The sequence below is a fragment of the Mirounga leonina genome, unplaced genomic scaffold (assembly GCF_011800145.1).
Source record: "Mirounga leonina isolate KUSES-001 unplaced genomic scaffold, KU_Mleo_1.0 Mir_178, whole genome shotgun sequence".
Classification (NCBI taxonomy): Eukaryota; Metazoa; Chordata; class Mammalia; order Carnivora; family Phocidae; genus Mirounga; species Mirounga leonina.
Window position 1 is genome coordinate 24,677,128 of NW_023270464.1, and position 22,436 is coordinate 24,699,563.

At 54.7% G+C, this 22,436-nt stretch overlaps 1 protein-coding gene across 2 annotated transcripts in view; it reads right to left on the reverse strand.

Moving 5' to 3' along the window:
* Nucleotides 1-6,753: 6,753 nt before the first annotated feature.
* Nucleotides 6,754-22,436, reverse strand: part of AP3B2 (adaptor related protein complex 3 subunit beta 2) — a 29,834-nt gene continuing 14,151 nt past the window's right edge. The window contains exons 9-27 of one of the 2 annotated variants that reach the window (XM_035024227.1): nucleotides 22,013-22,067; nucleotides 21,614-21,685; nucleotides 20,311-20,373; nucleotides 19,841-19,973; nucleotides 19,485-19,594; nucleotides 18,671-18,847; nucleotides 14,743-14,929; nucleotides 13,355-13,473; nucleotides 13,193-13,249; nucleotides 12,838-12,946; nucleotides 12,420-12,537; nucleotides 11,859-12,042; nucleotides 11,647-11,707; nucleotides 11,230-11,336; nucleotides 10,800-11,028; nucleotides 10,334-10,418; nucleotides 10,016-10,113; nucleotides 7,255-7,393; nucleotides 6,754-7,150 (exon numbers count right to left, since the gene is read on the reverse strand). In XM_035024227.1, the coding sequence (XP_034880118.1) occupies nucleotides 7,000-7,150; nucleotides 7,255-7,393; nucleotides 10,016-10,113; nucleotides 10,334-10,418; nucleotides 10,800-11,028; nucleotides 11,230-11,336; nucleotides 11,647-11,707; nucleotides 11,859-12,042; nucleotides 12,420-12,537; nucleotides 12,838-12,946; nucleotides 13,193-13,249; nucleotides 13,355-13,473; nucleotides 14,743-14,929; nucleotides 18,671-18,847; nucleotides 19,485-19,594; nucleotides 19,841-19,973; nucleotides 20,311-20,373; nucleotides 21,614-21,685; nucleotides 22,013-22,067 (2,254 nt within the window). In that variant the 3' untranslated portion in view covers nucleotides 6,754-6,999. The remainder of the gene's footprint in view (nucleotides 7,151-7,254; nucleotides 7,394-10,015; nucleotides 10,114-10,333; nucleotides 10,419-10,799; nucleotides 11,029-11,229; nucleotides 11,337-11,646; nucleotides 11,708-11,858; nucleotides 12,043-12,419; nucleotides 12,538-12,837; nucleotides 12,947-13,192; nucleotides 13,250-13,354; nucleotides 13,474-14,742; nucleotides 14,930-18,670; nucleotides 18,848-19,484; nucleotides 19,595-19,840; nucleotides 19,974-20,310; nucleotides 20,374-21,613; nucleotides 21,686-22,012; nucleotides 22,068-22,436) is intronic. The other variant, XM_035024228.1, reaches the window with a different exon arrangement.

The following is a 22,436-nucleotide window of genomic DNA, read 5'->3' on the forward strand; positions in this document are numbered from 1 at the left end:
TCATGGGCAGAGAGGGTGATGGCTTCAGGGACTGGGCAAAAGGGGGTCCTGGCACCTCCTACCCATCAACTATTCTACCCTCTTCCTGCCTAGCCATCTGCCCTCCTCCTCTTGCTGGCCTATTCCAGCCATCCAGAAAACCATACCTCATGGTTTAGCTTCACTGGGACCCTCCTTCAGGGGGTCCTTCCTGGGGCCTTTCCTTCTTGGGGAGCAGCCCACCCCCAAGGCTTACTCTGGCCCACAGACAGCATAGGACAGCCGCCCCGAGGTGATGTATCTTGCTTGTCTTCTTGGGGGTGCAACCTGGATACCGATAGCACGGGAGCCACGTGAGGGTGAGAGCACGGAGAAGGCCCGGGTGTGTGGAAAAGGGCCATTAGCAGATACAGACCATGCCGAAACGAGGCCGCAGCCCAGCCAGATCTTTGAACACAACCTGGGTTGTCTTCGGTTCTTTAAATGTGAACTCTTCCTCATTTTAAATCTGGTCACTAATTCAAATTAAAAGAACAAAGCCCAGTATATCCAGGGGCCCCATGCAGCTCTCGTGCTGCCAGCTTGTGTACATCCTTCCTCCTCTTTGATCTGAAGCTGAGCAAGATAAGACTCTGAAACCTGGAATAGTGCCCAGGGGAGTAGGTATCTGGGCACTCTTTCATATTTTAAAACTTGTAGCCATAAGAAAACGAAGGCATCTTTCAGGTGATTTGGAACAGAAATGGCTGCTGCCTAAAATCCCTCTTCCTAAACTTGCTCTCACAGTAGTAATAGCTGACCTTCACTGAGCACTTACTACGTGCTTGGCACAGTTCTGAGTGTTTTACCTGTGCTGGATGAGAAAACTGAAGCTCAAAAAAAGCGAAGTACCAAGCCCAGGGTTCCCAGCTAGAAATGGAAGAGTGGGAACTCAAACCCAAGTCTTCTTGTTTTGGAGCCTTAACCAGATAAGAACAGAACTTCCAGCACCCTTATGTGCGCAGTTCCTTCAGACTGACCCCAGAGCTCAATGCAGATGATGAAGGAAGGAGTGGCTGAGTCAAAATACAGTCATGGCCTCAGGTGTGGTCATGCCCTTTTGCTTCCTGCCCTCACCTGGCCATGCCTGCAGATAGAACAGGAAGAACCGTACCTCTGACTGGAAGGTGTCCACAGTCCACAGGGTATGGTGTGGAAAGCAGCAGAGGTGGAGATATTAAATGACTCGGTCAAGTCCCCACAGCTGGTCACTGGCAGAAGTAGCAGGAACAAATAGGCAGCATTATCCATTCTCAGAGTCAACAAACAGCCTTTGAGCCCAGCTATGCCTGGCACCGTCTCTGCAGTCAAGCTCCAGATTTACAATACAGGTTTTAAGTGTAAGGGTAATTGGCTGGACTAAGTTTTAAATGCACGTACTAGGAGGACAGGAGGAACCCTGTAGTCGTTTATATGCTCAGGTGTTCAGGCCTTCCACAGCAGGCAGAGAGCCGAAAAAAGAAAAGACAATGTGGGGAGGAAATAATTTTCGTGGTTGAAAAAGATCAGAAGGGGGATTCACTTAGGAACTCAAGACTACAAGGTAAAGAAGGCACACAGTCTCTGCTAGACTTTTCCCAAGCTCTGTGCAGAAGAAACCATGTTCTTTGTTTTTGGGTTTTTTTTTTTTTTTTTTTTTTTTTAATGTTTTTTAAAGTGGGATTTAAAAATGTGAATCAGCCCCACCTTTCATCATACACAAATGTAAATTTAAAGTGCATTAAAGATATAAATGTGAAAGGCATTACTTGGAAGTGTTTTAGAAGAAAATATTAAAATATTTTATTACCTCAGAGGACGGGTGAATTTTGTAAATCAGAAACAAAAAGCACAGGACATAAAGGAAGATTGATAAATTTGGCCAAATTGAAATTTAAAACTTCAATTTAACAAAAGATTTTTAAAATTTGAAAAAAACAAGTCATAAACTGGAAGACGATATTTGCAATGTGAGATCTATAAAGGACTAGTTTCCAGAATACATAAGAACTTCTACAACCAATGATGAAAAAGAGACAACCTTATAAAAAAATGGGCAAAAGATGGGAACAGGCAATTGACAGAAACTGAAAACCCAAATGGCCAACAAACATATCACTAGATGTGTACCCTCAGCAATAACCAGGGAAATGCAAATGAAACCATAGGAGAGACGATTCACATCTCTCACACAGACAAAATGAAAAAGATCCAATAGCAGGATCACTGCCAATGAGGGTATAAATCAGCTTGCCCATTTTAGTTTTTTGCTTTTCTGCATTTTTTGAATTGAGGGATAACACATAGAGTATGGAATGCAAAAATCTTAAGTGTTCAGCTTGATAATTTTTTACTTACATATATACCCAGGTAACTGTCACCTACATCAAGGCATAGAATCTTTCCAGAACCCCATAGGATTCCATCATGCCTCTTCCCACTTTATACCTCCTTCCTTGAGTTAACTATTATTCTTACCTATTTCCTGACATTCATTCTGCATGTTGTAGAACTTCATAGAAACATTTGGCCTCTTTCATTCAATATGATATCTGTGAAACTCACCCATGTTGTTGCATGTGGCAACAGTTCAGTCCTCTTTCTTGTTAAGTAGTATTCCATTGTGTGGATGTACCGAATTTGTTTCTCCATTCTCCTGTTGATTGGTATTTGAATTGTTTCCAGTTTGGGGACTCTTGTCAACAAAGGTACTATGAACATCCTTGATGGGAACTGCAGCTACTCTGGCGATGCTGTTAAGTTGCAGGTGTTTATATTCTATGACCCAGCAATTCTACTCTTAGGGTAACATGTTAGAGAAACTTTTGCATATGTTAAAGGAGGCCTGAGTAAAAATGCCAATAGCTGTATTATCCACAATTGCAAAAATAAAATAACAACCTTAAATATCCACCAGCAGGAGAGTGCATTAATAAATTGTGGTATAGTCATACAATGGATATTATATATAAGTAAAAGTAAGTGAAATAAAGCCAAATTGTATCAACATAGATGACTCAGAAATAATATTGACTGAAAAAAGCAGGAGGTAGGAGAAGACATACTTAATGATGTCATTTATATAAAAATTTAAAACATGCAATACACTGCTATCACAAAGTACCAAATTATACATTGTTTAGGGACATATCCATGTTTGGTAAAAGTACAAAAAAAAAAAAAAAAAAAGATGCATGGCATTGATCAATGGAAAATTCCGAATAGTGATTTACTTCAGGTGAGGCGGGAAGAGCTTGTGAAATGACTACAAAAGGTATTGCCTGAATCGATTAAGTGTTTTAGTCCTTAAGCCTGGGAATCAGCACACTAGTCGTGGTTATGTGATATTCTTTATCACAGTTTTTTAAAGAAATAAGGGACGGATATCACTAAAGGCAGTGGTGTGCCGGCAGATGTCTGACAATGAGCTGTGGGAAGGGGAGTGATCTGCAGTATTCACCAATTTCTGTGGCATAAATCCTCCCACTACGGCTGATTGCCAACTACCAGTGTGACTCTGCCTGGCCCACAGAATTCCTGGAAGCACGGCGGTGGGTGGTGGGCGGTCGGTGCTCCGAGCCAGCGCGAGCCCGCTCCCGAACACCGCTTGCCACTGAATGTGGGAGCCAAGTGCTTGCAAGGCCAGAGCCCGGCGCCCAGGCCCCCTCTGAGGACTTTCTCCCACCACCTTAGGAGTTGGGTCCGGGGCTGGATTGTATTAATTTGTTGCTGTAAAGCTAACCGCAAACTAAATAGCTCAAAACAACAACACGTATCGTCTCACACAATCTCTGCGAGTCAGGAATCCGAGAATGACTTTGCTGGGTGGCTCCGGCTTGGGATCCCTCCTGGGGTTGCAGATGGGCTGTGGACCAGAACTGCAGTCATTGGAAGCTTTGCCTGGAGCTGCAGATCTTCTTAGCTCACTCGAGTGGCTCCTGGCAAAGCCTCAGTTCTTTGTCCCATGGATCTCTCCATAGGACTGCTGGCTTTAGCTCAAGACGTGGCACCCAGCCCTCTCCAGAGCAAATGACCAGACGGAGAAAGAGAGAGACTGGGGTGGAGGTACAGTGACTTTTATAACATCTCAGAAAGCACATCCTGTCACTTCTGCAATATTCCATTGTTCACGCCCATCAAGCCTGATGAACCGTAGGAGGGGGCCACCCAATGGAGCAAATGGGGAGAAGCAGGGATCCCTGTGTGCGTCCTGGAGGTCAGCTGCTACACTGATCACAGTCAAAGCTGAGGGCTGATTGTCCTGAGATGCTGGTAAATGGGTTAGAGATGCCTGGAGCCTCAGCACGAGGAGAACTCAGGAGGCCGTGGCCTTTTGTTTCCAGTGAAGGAAACCGACATGTTTCGGAATTTCCTTGAGAGAATGCAGCTACTCTTGTCGGGATCCTGGGTCTCAGTCTTGCCCCGTCCTAGGGAGACCCCCTCTCCCAACCCCACCTCTCCCTGCCTTCCCTCCGCAGGTGCAGATGCTGGGGTTCTGGCCCATAAAAGCCTAGATCAAGGTCACCTTGCCCAGGCCCTCAAGAGTTCCTTCCCCAGAGCTGCTCCCTCACATTCTCCCTCAGTTACAACAAGAAGACAATCCTGCTTCTTTCCACGCACCCCGCCTCTGCTGCAGGGGTTGCTGGTGCCCTAGTGGCCCCAGACAGCAGCATATCCCACCGTGTCCCCATCGCCAGACACAGATCCCACTACCAATTGCAGTCGGGTGTCAGATGGTTTCAGAGCTCCATGATCTCTGAGCAAAATAAAACCCTGCCTCAAACTGGAAGGAAGCAAGAGCAGTGAGTCGTCACATTGAGTTTCTTGTTTACGTGGGTGGTTCATGCTATGAAAACTCACCAAGTTGCATACTTGTGATTTGTACAATTTTCTATACGAATATTATACTTTTTTAAATAGTATTTTTAAAAGTCTTTTATTTTTTTAAAGATTTTATTATTTATTTGTTTGTTTGTTTGTTTGTTTATTTATTTATTATCTGAGAGAGAGAGAGCATGAGTGGGGGGCAGGGAGGTTTGCAATTGCTAAGCCCACAGCCTGGGACACGTTCCAGAGAAAGCAGCACAGGGCCGGGACTGAAGTTCCAGCATGCAGGATTCTCGCTCAGGTTGGAGATCCCAGTGCCCTTTATGAGGGGCTGTGGGAATCTGGGCTGTGAGCAACTTGAGGGAGGTTGGGGGAGATGCCTTACGCACTTCTGGTTCCAACAGAGTCCGTTCTGGGGCCTTTGTTGCAAAGTACGGGTTGGCCAAGCATTCTCTGATGGTCCGTGTTCAGTGCCTCGGAAAACTGCTCTCACCTTCTTACGCTGCGGGCAGTGCTGATTCAGAGACGGGAGTGAGAGCAAGTTGACCACTCTGTCTGCCCTTGACTGGCCGAGCAGTCCCATCGCCAAACCTGCAGTGACAAAAACAGTGATCCCAGGGAGACCGCGGGGCTCCAGGGCTCTCCAAGAAGCAGCGACTCCAGCTGCTGTCTGGTGCCACAGAGCCCAGCCCACCCCCAGAGACGAAGGTAGGGGTGTCCCCTGGCACTGCCTTTGTCCTCCTTCCCCGGGAGGAGGGCACACCTGCTACACTCTCCCTCCCCTGCGGAGACCTGCTCAGGGATGCCTCAGTAGCAGGGCTGTGGAGAGGTATGGCCAAGGGTCTGGAGTCTCAGGCACGGAGGATAGGAGGCTGAGGCATCACCTCTCACACCATCATTTGAGGGTGTTCCTTGTAACCCAGGCGATCAACATGTTCTGGGGGGAAAAGTGTTCCTAAAGTCAAAACCAGGTTTGGGTAACACTGTTCCAGTTTGGGGCAGGGATAGGTCACAATGCAAATTGGCATAGTAAAGGCTCTGAGAAGGCCTGTGGGAAATAAACTTGTTTCATTTAAGTCCATTATTCCTAAATTTGTTGATCATAGACTCTCTCTCTTTTTTTTGGTAGAATACATGCTAACGTGTTACTTTTTACACCTTATGGAACCACTGCTCACTCGGCCTCTTTCCTCATGGGGAAGGGCATCAGGGAGGGCCCTGACGCTCACTGCCACGTCCGGAAGGCTTGTCCCAGCTGCAGAGGCCCTCCCCCTGCGCTGCTCAAGTGCGTCCACAGAGCACCAGCATCTGCCACTGGGACTTTGTGGGAAATGCAGGATCTCAGGCCCCACGGCAGACACTGACCGCAGTTTGCAGGGTAGTAAAATCCCCAGCTGAGCTGAGGCAGGGCTGTCTGAGAGCACTGTTTTACCTCTCCTGTTCTCCCCCCTCCACGATGGCTGGTTGGGGCATCTCCCCAGCCAGCCGGGGGCTCCACTGACAACATATTCTGAACCTCACACCTATGCTGGGGAGTCCCCCACATTAGGGTCTTTCCTGAAGGCCCATGAGGGAAATCAGGGGGACTGATAGTGACTGAAGAGGCCTTGCTTTTGCAGAGCCTCATAACAAGGACCAGGGAGCTCTTCAGGGTGGCCTCCCCATCCCTGCCCGCATGGCTCTTCCACAGACAGGCCTGGAGACTCGGGGAGGGTCACCTTCGCATCCAACCAGAGTCACCTACGAGTGAGTCACAGCCTTCCCTAGAAAGTCAGCAATGATCATTCACAAGGGTCACACGGTCACTCTGAGCAGCTCCCCCCCCGCCCCCGCAGAGAACCCCAAAGGAAGGAAAGCTGAGCCAGCATGTAGGGAGAAGGCATTTTATTGGGATTTTGCTACACAAATAGCTGCAGAAGGCTGGGAAGACAGGGCCACAGCCACCAGCAACCTCTGCACCAGTCACTGTGGAACCCATGGCGGGGTGTGGGGAGCCTGGTAATGACCGGAGGGCAAGAGGCCCCCCCCGGATGCTATCTGGCATGAGGAATCTGCTAGGAGAGAGAGAAAGAGAAAAGAGAGAGAAAAGGGCGGGGGGTGGGGGGAGCGGGCTAACAGCCCAGATGCCACGGAGGAGAGATAAGCAGGGGTCAAGGAGGTCACAGCCCCGGGGGATCACTGGGTCAGAGCCTGCACCACGTCCTTCACCAGCATGGTGCCGATCACCATCTTCTCGCTGTTGATGGTCAGCTGGGCAGCTCCCGTGGGCCGGGCGTCCAGGGTCAGCAGGACCAGGCTCCCGCTGGTCAGCGTCCTGCCTGCAAATCTGAGGTGAGGGCAGAGGCAGGGGCTCAGCCTCGGGGCACAGGACCCTGCTGCAGAGCAGGCCTCCCCAGAGCCCATCTCTTCCCCTCTGCTGGTGGCCGATACCTGTACTCATCAGATGCCCCACAAGGGACACGACCCAGGTTGGCAATGGTAGTCACTTTCTGCACCACAATGTGGTCACTCCGACAGGTGTCTGGCAGCGTGAGCTTCTCTGTGACCTCGCTCATGCCTGTCAGCTTTCCTGGGGGCAGAGGTCACGATGAGGGCAGAGGCCATGTTGGGTCTAGAGGCTGGCACCTGAGTCTGTCCACGGAGCATCCTCCACCAAGGTCCCCTCAAGCTGGACAGGTCTCATGCTAAGAGCAGGTCTGAATCTCTCGGGCTTAAGGAGGGGCTACTTCTGTCCTGGACTACACCCTTCTTCAGGAAGCCAGCCTCCCCACCCTACCCCCCCCCTCCCCGAGCTCTATCCACGCTGTTGACCAAAGACGGATCTGGCCCTTCTCCACTGTCAGACTTCTGGGCTACCGCCCCTTGGGAGGGAGGGACCAGTGGACATGGTGGCCAGTCAGCTCAAAGCAGTGTCCTCCACCCCAGCCCCCACATGCTCTGGTCTTTCCTGGCTGGCCCTCCAACCCAAGTTCAAATCCCTCCCAGCTCCTGGAAGCTGAGTCCTCACAAACACATCCCTGGTGGCTCTTACACTCCTGGTCAGGGCACTGGTCCTCACCAGACAGGCCAGAGTGCAGCAGAGACGTGAGGCTCTCAGAGGTGGATCTCTCGTTTCACCTGCGGCCTGAGCTCCGAACCTGGCCAGGGCTCCTGAAGCCCCCCAGACATTCACAGCATCCCACAACCCCTCACTCTGCAGGCCCGAGCTCTCCTCTCCACTCTCACACTCAGGGCCAGCGTGTAACATCCTCCGCCTGCCCTCCTGCCACCTTCCCTGCAGCCCCTCCATCCTTCCCCTGCTGCTTCCCCCATTCTTCTCCTTTTGAGAACAGGCCTCCCTCTCCTGCTGCCCTCATCCCCTTCCTTCCTGATGAGTGACATTTTCTTGCTCCTCTACCTTTACTCTCCCCATGGCCAAGTCTCCAAGTCCTTAAAAAGTCCTCTCTATCATGCTACTGCCGTGTCTCCCTCCCCAGGGTCCACTGCCTCAAGCCCCCGTCTCCTCCCAACCACTGCAATTGGCCTCTGTCCCCCCTTTGCAATGACCTGCTCTCTGACGTGGGCAGCCACCTCCCACCTGCTGGAGCAGAAGGTCTGGGTCGTCCTGGCCTAGCCACCCCACCCCAGGGCAGTCTTCTGCCCTCTCTTCTCCCCGGGGTCTCCTTCCGCCTCTCATTCTGCTCTTTCTCTTACCCCTCCCCTCTTTCTCCGTGGGTTTTCCTCAAGGACGCTCCCTGGCCTCACCTTCCCACTCGTCTCTCTCCCAAGAGCATGTGACTCATTCACAGCTCCAGCTCTCACCTCTGTGCTCATGACTCCAGCCTAGAGGTGTTTCCGGGGCACAGACCCGCATCTGCAGTTGCTTACTGAAGTACTCCTCCTGAACTTCCCACATGCACCTCACAATCAGCTGATCTGAAACCAACCATGATCTTCCCTCCTCCCCTGCTGAGCCCATTCCTCCTTCTTCCGCACCAGGGGTTCGGCAAATTATGGGCTGCAAGCCAAATCCAGCCTACCAGCTATATGGCCCGCCCCACATTTTATATTTTTTAAGTGTCGGGGGGGAAAAATCAAAAGATTAATATTTCATGACATATGAAAATCACATGAAATTCCAATTTCAGTGTCCGTAAATAGAATTTTATTGGAACATAACCACACTCATTCATTTATACGTTTATCTGTGACGTATTCAATTGTCGCAGAGACAACACGGCCCACAAAGCCTAAAACATCTGTTTTCTGGCCCATTACAGGAAAAGACTGCCGACTCACGGTCTAGGTAAGGGCACTGCCATTCTCCCTGCCACCCTGCCATCCTCGTACACCTCTCTCTCCTCCTCCTCAGGGCAGCAAGCGGCCCCCGGCTGCCCCCTTCTCAGCACCACGACCCGCCCCAGCCCTGCAATGCCTTTGCTGAGGCGCTCATCCCAGTCCTCACCATCTCTCACCAGATCTACTGCAGTAGCCTTATACATAGTCACAGGATTTAGGCCAAGGTCACACACCAAGTGAGGGGTGGGGTCAGAATTTCGAGCCAGGACTCATGAAGCCCCATGCTTCTCCCACCTAAGCTGTCCTGCCTCCTTGCCTGCTGCAGGCTCTCCCAGTGCGGTCTTAGCTGCGGGTGCTGCGGATTCCCCTTGCTGAAGCTGAGGTCTGAACCTGGCTCCTTCCTCAGACACCTTCACGGACCCCTCCGCTGCTAGGAAAATGAGGTCTGCGGTGCTAATCTCCCTCACAGTGTTGGCGGACCGGATAACTTTGGCATCCCCTTCCAGCTCTCAAATTCTGGGATTGAAATCCTTTAGCACAGTAATCAAGGCTCCCAGAAACTAGACCAGACATCTCATTTTCAGCTTTGTTCTGACTACCCCTCTGTGCTGCGGACTCCTGAGCTCCAAACCAAACTCCTCTCTCTTGCTGGAAACTTTCACCCACACGTACTCATGATATTTCCCCAAGCTGGAATGCTGGCCTAGACTTTTCTGCCTGGCTGAGTCCCACTCTCTCCAAAGCCTCACTGAAGTGTCCCACCCTCTGGGAAGCCTCTGCTGGAGGCACAAGCTACGAGGCCTCCCTCTGTCTGAAGATGGCGAGGCTCCTCCAGCATGATGGCACTGTGAGCTGCCTGAGCCCCAGCGGATGGTGCTGAGCCCCCTCCCTGTCGACCCCAGGGAGCACTCACCCTGTTCCTTCTTGAACTCATTCTCGCTCATGAACACAGGAGCCATCAGCTCCCCAACAGGTGGCTGGATGGAGACATAGAACTGCCGGGTTTGGGTACTGGGAAGGGTGGGAGGAGACAGAGGGAGAGGAAATGAGGCCAGCATCTTGCCCCTCACCTCCCACTTTGCCTGGAGGCAACAAGAGTGCAAGAGAGAAGATCTGAGGGCCTGGGATGGCTTCCGAACCCAGCAGCTCATGATGTATCCCTGCCATTCTGCTCCCTCTTCTCCCCAGGCCCCCCACCCCCCCTCCACCCCACCATGAGTTGGATACACACCACAGCTGGAAGTTGGCCGCCTGGGTTGAGTCACAGAAATTGATGCCCATTACAGCAGTGACAGATTCTCCAGGTGCCAGCGACTCTGTGGGGATGAGGCAGGGAGAGGGGGAGAGTGGGGGACACCATCACCCGATAGGTGCCAGAGCTGACCACCCCTCCATGCATTCCTGGCTTTCTGGGCCTTTGGAGATGGTTCCTGGTTTTCTCCTTAAATCTAAGTACCCTCCTCCCCCTGTCCCTCACCCCATTTAAGTCCGTCCTGAAATCACCAAGGCCTCAAGCATCTTCTGCCCTGACACGGACTTGCTTGTTTCCTAGTCCATCTTGTCTACCAGGGCATGATATCAGATGCCCTCTCTGTACCCACACAGCCTGGCCCAGCACAGAGGGGGCATCAGCAGCCACAGAAAGACTGACTCTGCCCACGAGCCTCCTTCTCCACCATGTCCAAGGCCCTCCATACCGATTTCAGGGAATTCCTGGATGCTGATGCCGGCGGGCAGTTTGGGGGTGCCCACGTGCAGGCCCTTGATGGGGGTATCAGAGCTGTTGGAGAAGTGGATGTGCACAGATACCATGTGGGGGTCCCCCGGGAAAGGCTGGCGGCTGAAGGTGTAGTCCACAGCCAGCCCCTCGCCAGCTGCACGGTGTAACAGTTCCTGCCTCCCAACACCTGACGCTGGACTCAGCAGCTGGAGGGGAGGAGGAGGAGGGCCAGTATGGAAATGAACAAGGAGAGAGCCTGTCCCCGCCTTGTCCTCACCTAGGGTCATCGAGCAATGGGGACTCAACGCTATCCCCTACATCACACCCCCACACACACACTCAAATCCACACTATAGGACGCACCACAGAGATGTGCCCCTGACCCAGCAGTCCTGCACCCCACTTACCGAGGGCACCAGTGGGGAGTCTGTGAGGGTCAGGCCCTCCAGGTCAGTAGCCAGACTGGTGGACACAATCGTGGAGGGAGACACAGGCTGGACACTGGGCGGGGTGACTGTGGAGTAGATGAGGAAGGCTCTGAGGACGGAGGGGCAACGTGGAGTTGGATTGGGTTGAGCAGGGAGCCCAGAGCTCAGGGAGCACACAGTTCAGCACCACGGACAGCGAAGCACAAGCAGGCGGGTTTTGCTCCTTGATCCCAACCCCACACCTGGGGAGGTTGTCCTGCTACCCTCTCAACCCAGAAGTGTGTTCTGTCTGCTCCTCCTACCCAGAGTCCTGGGGAACCTAATCCAGAGCGCCCATGGACTTTCTTACACCCTCCCGAGGTCTCCTTCCCCCGGTGACTTCTACCCCAAACTCACAGTCCTCTAGGTCAAGCAGGGAGATCTCCTTGGCTACCGGGGCACTTTTGCCACTGGGAGGCTGAAAGAGAAAATGGGATGCAGGTGCGGAAGGAGAGCACCTGGCCTGTTCTGGGTTGGGTAGATGACACCATGGTCTATTCTAGATGGTGGGGAGATGACTGGGCCTGGCCCATGAGCCCAGCGCCCCCCTCCTGCGCCAAGGCTCTCACTGTTTTTTTCCTCCAAGGAGCAGGTTCCACCTGCTCCCCCTCTGTTTCTGATGTCCTCTCAGACTCTGATGAGCTACTGCTGGAACCACTGCCCTCATCTGAGGATGAATCGTCTCCTTGTCCCTCGGCCACCTTCTTCCTCTTCTTCATCTTCCTCTTCCCACCTTCCTCCTCACTCTGTTCACTGGAGGAGAGGGGGCAAATGGGGCTCAGGCCCAGCCTGGACACATCTCCTTGCCTCACAGAAGAGCAGAAGCCCAGGAAAGTGGGAGGGGGGAGAGGGGGTCCAAGCCAGAGGAGCCCGCACGTGGGCCCCTATGCCTGGGCCCCTGGCCCCAGACTGCTTCTCCACGCTGCCCCCATGAGGGGGCAGGCCCAGCAGAGGTCCCCTGCAGCCAGCCAAAGCAGCCATCATGGGAGTGCCCTGGGGGTCTGCAGGCCCCACCAGATCAGGAGGAAGTGTGGGGGCTCTTAGGAGAGGGGCTAAGGCTGAACATTCCCCCTTCTTTTCCAGAGGAGACCCCTGAACCCCACCAGCCACCTGGCTGGCTCCCCTCTTACCTCTCACTGCTCCTCCCTTTCTCCTCCTCCTGGTCTTCACTCTCAGACTCACTGCTAGACTCCTCGGAGCCACTCTGGTCGCTGCTCTTACTGTCCGAGGCGCTCTCGGACCCGGGGTCTACGGAGGAATGGTTTCAGGGCCCCTCCCTGTGTGCAGACCTCCTTGGGTCCAGAGCGGGTGCCCTGGGATCCCGCCTTGACTCAGCACTGAAGCTGCAGCCCCTTGAGCTGCCTCCGGCCCCAGATGCCACCCGGCAACCAGGACACAGATGGACTCGTATGGGACGTGCAATCCCTCGGGCCCACCCCCACACATACAGGTCCACACAAGCAGGTGAGCAACCCCGTGCACATGTGAAACCATGTGAAACACATGTGAGCAGGGGCACAGAGTCCCCAGCTCTGCTGATCTCCTCACCGCTGTCTGCAGACTCTGTGGGGCCTGACTCCCCCTCAGAGTCCGAGTAGAAGGGTTTCTCCTTCTCCTTCCTTTTCTCTCGATTTGAGCACTTGGTCCATTCAGGTACCTGGAAATGGGGGTGGGGCAAGAGGAGCATCGAATCATGGTTGAGGCGGAGGAAGGAAAGCACGAGGCTTCTACCCTGCACCCTGCCCTATTTGGTCCAGTCTCCAAGAGAGAATAATGGGGGGAGGGGATGCTGTTGACGCAGGGAGCACTGCTAACCAAAGAAGAAGCAGGGTGTAGCACACAAGGGGAAGGGGAGGGGGAGCATGGGGTGGGGGGAGAGAGCACGGCACACGGGCAGGGGGACCTCCGCGTATTCGCCCAGCAGGCCCACGTGGGTCTCGATAAGGGAGAGATCTTCTTCCTGCATGTGGGGAGGGTGTCAGGAGGGCTGGGCCAGCACTGCCCAGGCTCTCTGCTATCTGCCCCCCCACACACACACACAGCTCAACCCTTCACCCCCGCTGACCTCCACGTTTCGCACAGATGGGTCTGGAGCTTCCTCTGGCCAGTCTGGGAGCTCCTGGTAGCCTGTGGCCTTGGCATTGAGGAGGTGGGACAGTGAGCCCAGTTGGAAGTGGTCCCGGTCTGGGGGCAGGATTAGAGGTCAGGCCAGGAGGAGGTGTTAGGAAATGCCCTGGGAGAGTTATCTCCCAGATGGGGTGGAGACTCTGGCTGGGATCCCCCCCATCTAGGCAGATGAAGGCAGCGGCTGTGTCCTGTTAGGGTTCTTCCACCCTGAAGGCACCCTCAGGGCCATGTGCCAGAAGACAAGGTGGTCTGGCCTGACTAGAGCACGGGCTGAGGGATGGGGGCAGGTGGGACCGCGGAGTGGGGGCTCGAGGCCCAGAGATGCTGCTGGTCCTTCTGCTTGGTTCTGCCTGAAGGGGAGGCAGACCTGTGAGTGCGGCTTCTCTTCCCGGGCAATGGGGCTGTGTGTCTTGGCCAGGCTTGGGAAGGAGGCCTGGTTGGTATGAGAATAGCAACTGTGAGGAAGAGGCTGACCAGGCTGGGTCAAGTGGGGGAGACATGCCTGGTCAGGCTCTGGACCCCATGGAGAGGGGTGTGCAGTCTGAATGGGAGTGGGAAGGAGTCAGGACCAGAGGTCTAGCCTGTGGTATCGGAGGGTAACACAGAGTGGGGATGGTTTCGGGGAGGAGAAAGGGACTTCCTCCTTCCTGGGAGATTTTCAAATCTGTCCCATCCCTCAGAATCTCCCTATTCCTGAGGTCCAGGGAAGAGAAAAAGTAGAACAGAAAGACACCCAGGAAAACCGAGCTTTGTGAAGGAGGCTCCCCGCCTGTGTAGGTTCTGAGGTCCAGAGAGCCAGCTGGAGGACCCTCCCCTCCCGGCCTCTCTCCAGGCCCCGGTCACAGGAGACGAGCCCAAGGACAGAGGCCAGGCTGAGGGCCCAGCATCTGGGCTGAGCTCCAGTGACAGCCCCAAGTGCTGGAAACTTCTTTCTCAAGACCCTTACAAACATACACCTCTCCTCTGAACGCTATTTGATTTCCTGCCTTCCTGGGCCCTTGGTATTTAAATCTTGATATAAAGTGGCGGCTAGGGAGGGAGGTGGACGGGGGAGCGGGACAGGAGAGGAGCCAGGAGCCCATGCTGGCTGGGAGGGCGGGGGCTCAGGCAAGAGGATGCTGGTGCTGGTTGTGGGTGAGCGGGTGAGTAAGCCCCAGGTGCTGCAGGACGGGCAGAAGGGGTGGGCTGGGGGTGGGGGGCGGCATTTCTCCAGAAGTAGTCCTGATGTCTGGCTAAGACTGGGACCTCAGGGGCATGGTCTGGGGCTGGGGTCCTGGCTAATTCCTCCCCCACCCCCGGGGGGTCACCCTTGATTTCAGCTCCCACCTTTGAAGGATGACTCCAAGACGGGGGCTGGTTTGGGTGCCAGGAAGAGCTTCTTGGCATGGCGGCTGAGGGCACCCCCCTGCTCTGATGGGACAATCAGCTGCCGGGTGAAGCGTGCTCGGTCACGGATATCATAGTTCTGGTCGTACTTGGCCAGACTCAGCACATACTGGGTCAGCAGCTTAGTCTGGGGGACGAGAGGTGGGGACATGGGGGGCGGGGGCCTGTAGCAGATTCTGTAAGCGGACACCTGCCAGCCAGCTGCATCCACCAACTCCCTCCCTCACTGTTGTTGTACCACTCTGCGTTTCCCCTCACGTCCCTGGCCCTGCTCCCGACCCCAGCTCCGACAACAGCCGTGCCCCGCAGGAGAGGTCGCCCTTTTGGAATCTCCTCCCTCTGGGCGGTGGGCTCCATTCTTCCTCAGGCTGGGGTCCCCACTGTCCCCCCTGTCCCAGGCCCGGCTCCTACCCCGCCTACTCCAGGCCTGGCCAGCCTCTTTACTGTGGGGTGCCAGGCTGAGTGGAGGTCTGGAACATCCTATTGGAAATCTCACAGTTCCCAGCATCCACCACACAGAGGAAAAGTACACAGCAGAAGAGGGGGAAGGACAGGGGGATCCCCTTGGCAGGGGCTGTCCTCATGCCCCGTTGACTCACATGGTACATTCTGAGCAGCCCAGAGTCTCAGAGGCCATGACCTCCCCTAGAAGGTTCTAATGAGATCAGAGCAAACTGCAGCTGCCTATGGGTTTGCTGGAGTCTTGTGGGGTCCGTTGTCTACAATGGAAGCAGCCACATCCCAGGACCCAAAATCTTGATTTCTGCCTTGATCCTGGCCTACTCTGCCCTGCGTTCATAGCATGACAGGCAGCAGACGTCATTCACGGAGGCCTTCTAGCACCGTGTGCTCTGTAAGGTGCTTCACACGATCTCATGTAACGTCACAGCCCCTCTGCGAGGTAGGGGCGACTGCCCCCACTTCCAGAGGAGAAGCGGAGTCAGAAGTGACTTCTCTCAGGTTAAGGAGTCAGTCAGCGCTGCTTCTAGGCCTGGGCCCGCCAGAGCCGGCCACCCACCAGCTCCCCCGCACCACCTCCCGCTGACATAAGGCGGCTGCCCCCACTCAGGTCTCCGCCTCTTATGAGCAAGACAGTCAGAATCACCAAGTACACAGATCTCATGTCCCCACAGCCAGAGTGCCCAGGGCAGCAGGAACCAGCGGAGGGAGTCCGGAACCCAACCTGGTCCTCCTGCGGTTTATGGACATCCAGCCGAGGGCATGGCTGACTCAGGTAACCCAGTGGGAGCGTCAGGAAGATGTCCGTGAGGGGCAGAGCCCCAGATGCTGGCCGAGAATCAGAGCTGCTGCCGTGGCGAAGCTAGAGAGCTGCTGTGACTCTCTCGTACCCAGGACACAGCCCACAGGGACGCTGGTGGACTCACCTTCAGCTCAGTCCCTTCCAGCAGTAGCAGTGCCTACAACCTTGTTGCCATCACAGATAAGTACTCTCAGCGCCATAAGCCCCAGGACACCTTGCAGTGGACTTCATCACAGACCTTCCCCTCCCTGGGCCAGACATCATTTGACTGGTCATGGCTGCTGGATGCCCTTATCAACATGGTCCATTGCCAAGATGCTGCTGATTCCCTTCTACAGCCCTCCCAGCTGGCTGATCAGACTCTCTCCCTCCCCCAAGTCCTTGACTAGTTCTGGAAAGAAGTGTTAAGGATTTGGATCCATCTGTCCACAGCCTTAACTGCATATCAATAGCCAGTATAGGAAGGGGCTGGTTCACCCTCCTTGTCACTGCAGGATTTGCTTATAACAATTCCTTACGCTTCTCCATCCCAAGGACCCATTCACCAGAAATCCTAGCATCCAGTCTGTACCACCAAGACCCTCACCTCACTCAGCCAGGATGGGCAGGATTTACGGGCAGCTCAAGAGGGCCTAAGAGACCTGCTTCAGGGCACCAAGAACGGAACAAGGCTCCCACGGACCAGTGGGCTCCAGCTTCCAGGGGGGACTTTTACGTGGGGAACATGGACTCCTTTTCACGAACCCATGTCAACACACCCCCTACCTTGCAGCTACCTGTTAAATCACACTGGGACACTGGCTCTGCAAAAAGCGAAAACAAAATACATCCTGACCTCACGTATCAAAATAGGCTCTAGATCTGTGTGGCACACAGATTTGAAGGTCCTCCCCCACAATCCTTGCCTCCTGGTGCTCATGCCCTTACGTAATCCTCTTTCTGTGAGTGTGGGCAAGACCTGAAACTCGCTTCTGACCAACAGACTACGGCAAAGGTGATGGGGCTGTAACATGATCCTGTGATTGAATTTCATTATGTAAGACTTGCTCTAGAGACTTTTTTCCTGGTGGCCTTGAAGAAATAAGCATCTGTGTTGGGAGACCCCCTTGGCGAGGAACTGAGGGTGGTCTCTCGAACTGAGGGCAGTCCCCAGCTGACAGCCAGCAAGAAGCCAGGGTCTCAGTCCTACCGTCCCAAGGAACTGGGGACACACCCAGGCTTATGACAACGACCTGACATCACACATCACCATCCAGGGGCTCAGGAGTCCCGCTGGGTCCTCAGCCCATCTGGGTGGCTCCCCACCCACATGGCTTCATCTTTTCAAATGTTCCTCCCACCTGTTCTTTCCTCCCCTCTGAACAAAGGAGGCACACAAATATTAGTTCAGTGAGTGCTCTAACTTCTCTTTGTAGCCTGCTTCTCCCACCACGCTGACACTCACAGACCCCGTCCCTCCTGGCTCCCATGCGTGACTGCTGCCTGTTCCACCTCCTGACGAGTGTCCCAGCCCCTGACGGCCCTGCCTCCCCACCTTAAGTCCCGGGGGCCCACCAGAGCCACCAGGGATCAAGGGAGCCACTGAAGAAACACAATGCTCCATCCAAAGACTGGATGGGATGGCAAGGAGGCCACCTGCAGGCGGGCAGGGACGTCACCGCCTCCAGGGTGTAGCCATGCTGCTGACCTCAGCTGCCCGCCCAGATACTCGGCTCTATAGCTCGCCAAACTTTTTCTAGAAGGGGCAGAAATTAACTATTGTAGGCTCTGTGGGCCATATGGGCTCTCACAACTAGTCAACTCTGCTATTGTAGCACAAAATCATCCATATACTATAAACAAATGAATGAACATGGTTGTGTCCCGATAAAACTTTATTTACAACCACAGGCAGCAGGCAGGATTTGGTCCCCTACCTCACCTAACTGAGAGGGGCAGTGAGTGTGGGAAGTGTCCTAGTGCTTGGCCTCTCCAACACCTTGAAAACTGCACATTACACCTCATTCTTAGGAGAATCTCCTGGGACCCTCTCAGGGGTTGCTGGACACTTAACAATATCCTGATATTCCAGCCTCGTTGAGCCACGCCCTCGGCTATGGTATATCTCATAACCTTTAACCTTGAGAATGACAATGGACTCCAGTACCATCCCAGACCAAGCAGAGATTTGCCCTCATAATCCCTGGCACAGACTGGCCAAACACCACTAAGCTTTGGGAGGAAGGACGGACCTCATATCCTAGGATACGCGTCCCCTCCCCCAGTGCCCGTCATCACGGGCCCCTCCCTCAGTCCTACTCCGCTGTGGTTCTTTACGGCCCTATTGTCCCAAAGGCAGCAGGTAGGGACACTCATACAGGCAGACTGGAGGTCACAGCCCCACAGGAGAGCCTCCAACCTCGGCCACCACCCCTACCGGCCCTTGGGTCCTCAGAGTAGCTGGACACTAGGGGACACCAGTTACCGAGATACACTAGACACTTGTCCTGAACTCTCTCTTCAGAAAGAGATGCTGGAGTCCACACCCGCCTGGTGAGGGCCCACAGCTTACTGCCTGCACCAATCCCGGGGCCTAGCACATGTCAGGGGGTGTCTCTCAATCCTCACCTGCTTAGAGTTGGTCAGGTAGAGCTTGGCTGCCAGATTGATGACCTGCAGCTTGACAATGTCCTCCTCTGCTGTGAAGGACTTGGCCATTTTCCTCAGGACGTCAGGTGCAATCTTGGGGACGTGCTCACAGTACTCGCCGATGAGCCACAGGATGCTGGCTCGGGCCATGGGCACCTGCGGGTGTACGAGAGGGGTCAGGACCGTGGTACGTGTGGACATGTGGGTGGGCACGTGGCCTGCCAGGGAAATGGCATTCCTCCCATCTGTGCTGGCCTATGAACTGTGGGGTTCTCTGGAAATGGGCCAGGGGGTTGGTGGAAGAGATTAAAAGGTGAGCATTTCCTGGGCAGCGTCTCCCTTCTCCCCTAGGGGTTCGCTAGCATGGGCAGAACCTTCAAGCCCCAAAGTCAGTCCTGGTTTGGTTTACAAGACTGATTTTCTAGCATTCTACTTCCACGTTATTCTTCCTGAATCTTCAAGGAATGCCTTATTTGAATGTTTCAACTTAGCAGTGCAATAAAAAACACAAGGTTTGTCAATCGGCCAGGCTCGGCCAGAGCTTCAGAGAACACATGAGTGGTGGTACAGACCCTGGAGCTCAGCGAGGGACCCTCAAGGGGAAAGCGAATCTTGGGCAACACGTGAGGGGCACCGGGCCCCCCCCCCCCCCCGCCTTCCACTAGCAGACCTTTCAGAGCCAGTATGGAAGGTACGGAAGTTGATTTTATTAAGGCTAGAATGTTTAATTACAGGGTTTTAAAATCACGGGGAGGCTGCTGGGATGGGAGGGAGAGCGGGCTTACTCCCTCACCTGGATGTTGTCTGTGAGCTTCGCCAGGTGTTTGATGATCTCTCCGTGCTGTGCGGGCTGCATCTGCAGCAGCTTCTTGATGACAACCACGGACTCTGCCACCACAAGCTCTGTGGGGAATGAGCAGGTGGCCCCGGGGCGGTCAGGCGGCCATGCGCAGGGGGCGCCCACGCCTGCAGTACCCCCAGACCCTCGGCTCTCTTCCACAGCCCCCCACACTTCTCCAGTGGCCCTCAGAGACGTAGCAACACTTAGACGCTAACTGAGGGGGACGGACCAATGAACGTGCGTTGTGCCCGGACAGACAGGCGGACGCCCTCTGCTCATCAAAGCTGCACACGCAGACAAACACTGACCGTCACGGTTGGAAAGCAGCTGCACCAGGCCATTGAGGCAGGTGTCACGGACTCGGCCTATGTTAGTTGCACAGCGTCCGATGGCCTGGATCGTGGCGGCTACAAAGTCCTTGTCCATGCTGCGGATGTAGGTCTGTGGGACACCACAACAGAGTGACCCCCTGCTGGCACTGACCCTCCGTGATTCTGCAGGCTTAGGGGTCACCTTCCGGGAAGGCTGTCTCCCCTCATTCAACAACTCGTCATGCCAGACTAAACTCTGGGAGAGGGAACGACACCCTTACCCATCATGCAGTGATTCCCTGGCCCAAAGCCAGCAGAAGGCCCTGGGAGGGGGTCAAAGACAACCGTTTCTCTGCTTCCGGCTCTTAAGAGAAGGGGGGCCCATCAGGATGATTGTCACTGAGCACAGGGTGCTGCAGGGCAACTCTCTTGGGTCCCTCTCCTGGGAGCTGGGCCCTGGCCCATACCTGGAATTCCCGCAGGACAGTAGGGATGTTGGTCTCGTTGGCCAGGTTGGTCAACACTTCCAGCTGCAGGGAGGCAGAAAATGGGCAGGGTGGCCAGTGGGCTTTCTGTGCTCTCATAACCCCTCATTCCAAACACACTGCACAGACCGGAAAACGATCCTACGCACAGCCCTGCATCACCCTTAAACTGATGAAGAAAATGACAGATTGTGAAGCTTGTCCAAAATGCAGGAGGACCAGTTTGCCTCTTAAGTGGATTCCCTGACAGAGTGTGCTTATGGACAGCATGAGCATGTCACCTCTCCACCTCCACTGAAAACAAAGCCTCCTATTGCTATTAGGATAAAGAGCAACATCCTTACCGTGGTCTATAAATCCTCATATGAGCCGACCCCCGTCTACCTCTGTTCTCACACTGCTCTCCCCCTTGCCCTCCATGCCCCAGTCATATTGGCCTTTCGTCAGACCTCTTCCTGCCTCAGGGCCTTTGCATATACTGTTTCTTCTGTGTGAAGCAGTTCCTGCCATTCCTGTCCCTGCATTTGCCTAGACAATTCACCTTCATTTCTCAGGCCTCAGCTCAAGCCTCACCTCCTGGAGAAAAGCTTCCCTGGTACCCGACTAGATCAGGGCCTCCTACTCTATGCTCTGACAGCCCTCTGCATTTCTCTTTCTTACCTTATTTCTCAAGTGGGTTTTTACATTTGTTTTGTGATTAGCTCCTCAGTGTCTCCTCATCCCACTAAACTGTAAGCTCCAAAGGGCAAGGTGTCTGATGAGTTTGCCATCTCTCGTACCCCTAGATCTAGCTGTGACTGATACATAGTAGATGTTCAGAGAGTCAGGATTAACTGCTGCTGAATGAAATTACTCAGTAATGAGGAGGCAGAGCAGAATGGAATGTGGGTAGGGGCTCCTGACACTTCTTCTGTGGGTGTATATTTGCGTGAAAGCCTGAGGGAGTAGATGTATGGGGAAAAGAACATTGTGAGTGGAAGACAGGAGACCACAGCGGGGGCAAAGGAGGAATTCCAGAGTCAGCAGGACTGACTCTGGGCTAGGGACTTGGGTCTACATTTTTATAAAATGGAGATAATGTGCGCTTCCTGAGTTTATTATGAAAATCGGGTTACTTTACATGTGAAAAGCGGCAGATGTCCAACAGGTGATAGGCCAAGGGCAGTTCCCTTCCCACTCTCACTGGCCCGGCTTCCTGAGCCACGGTGGCCACTGTGGATATCTGAGGGTCGGCGGGGGTGGGGGGGAGGCGGAAGGGCGGCCTGCACGTCTGTCCATCACTCACCTTCAGGATCTTGATCTGGGTCGGGTCGGTGGATCTGATGTAGAAGCTCTTCAGGTAGGGCTCGAACATACCCTGGCAGGAGGGAGGCAGCCCCAGGGAGCTCCATCGCAGCCCTAGACCTGCCTCGTTTCCAGAGCGGCCCCAGCTCTCCTGACGCCAGGCGCAGGATCCTGCCGCAGCACTGTCCTCCCACCTCCCTCTCAGGTCTGACCGCGTCTTTGTTCACCGGGTTTTCCTCCCTCCGCGGCCCTCAGGCTCCAGGCCCTGCTCATCCTCCTGCGCTTGGGGTCCCCCTTGCCACGCTCTGCACAGCTAAGGCGTTCCCCGTCCTGCCTTTCCCCGGGGCCGCCCACACCCACGGGGGCCGCTCCTCCGACTGCGAGCGCAGGACGTGCTCACCCGGCGCTTGATGGACATGGTGGCCACGTTCTGGAGCACCACGTACTGCACCTCACTACGGAGAGGACAGGTCAGAGGTACCTGGGCCCCGCCCCCCGGGCAAGGGGCAGCGAGTGGAGGGAAGGGAGGTGGGCCAAAGAGGAGGGAGGGGAGGGCACCAGTCGGGGGAAGGCAAGAATGGGGTCAGTACGGCGTTGGGGGGGAGGTGTGGGGCAGGATGTGTGCCCCCGAGGTCGGAGAAAAGCTGGGAGGGCCTGCCCACCCCTCCCGAAGTGGGCAGCGCGGGTGGAAGCAGGTCAGCCCCCCGTGTGGGCGGGGCAGGCAGCCCCCTGTGGGCGGGGCGGGGGACTGCCCCCCGTGTGGGCGGGGCGGTGCAGCCCCCGTGTGGGCGGGACGGGGAGGCAGCCCCCCGTGGGGGCGGGGC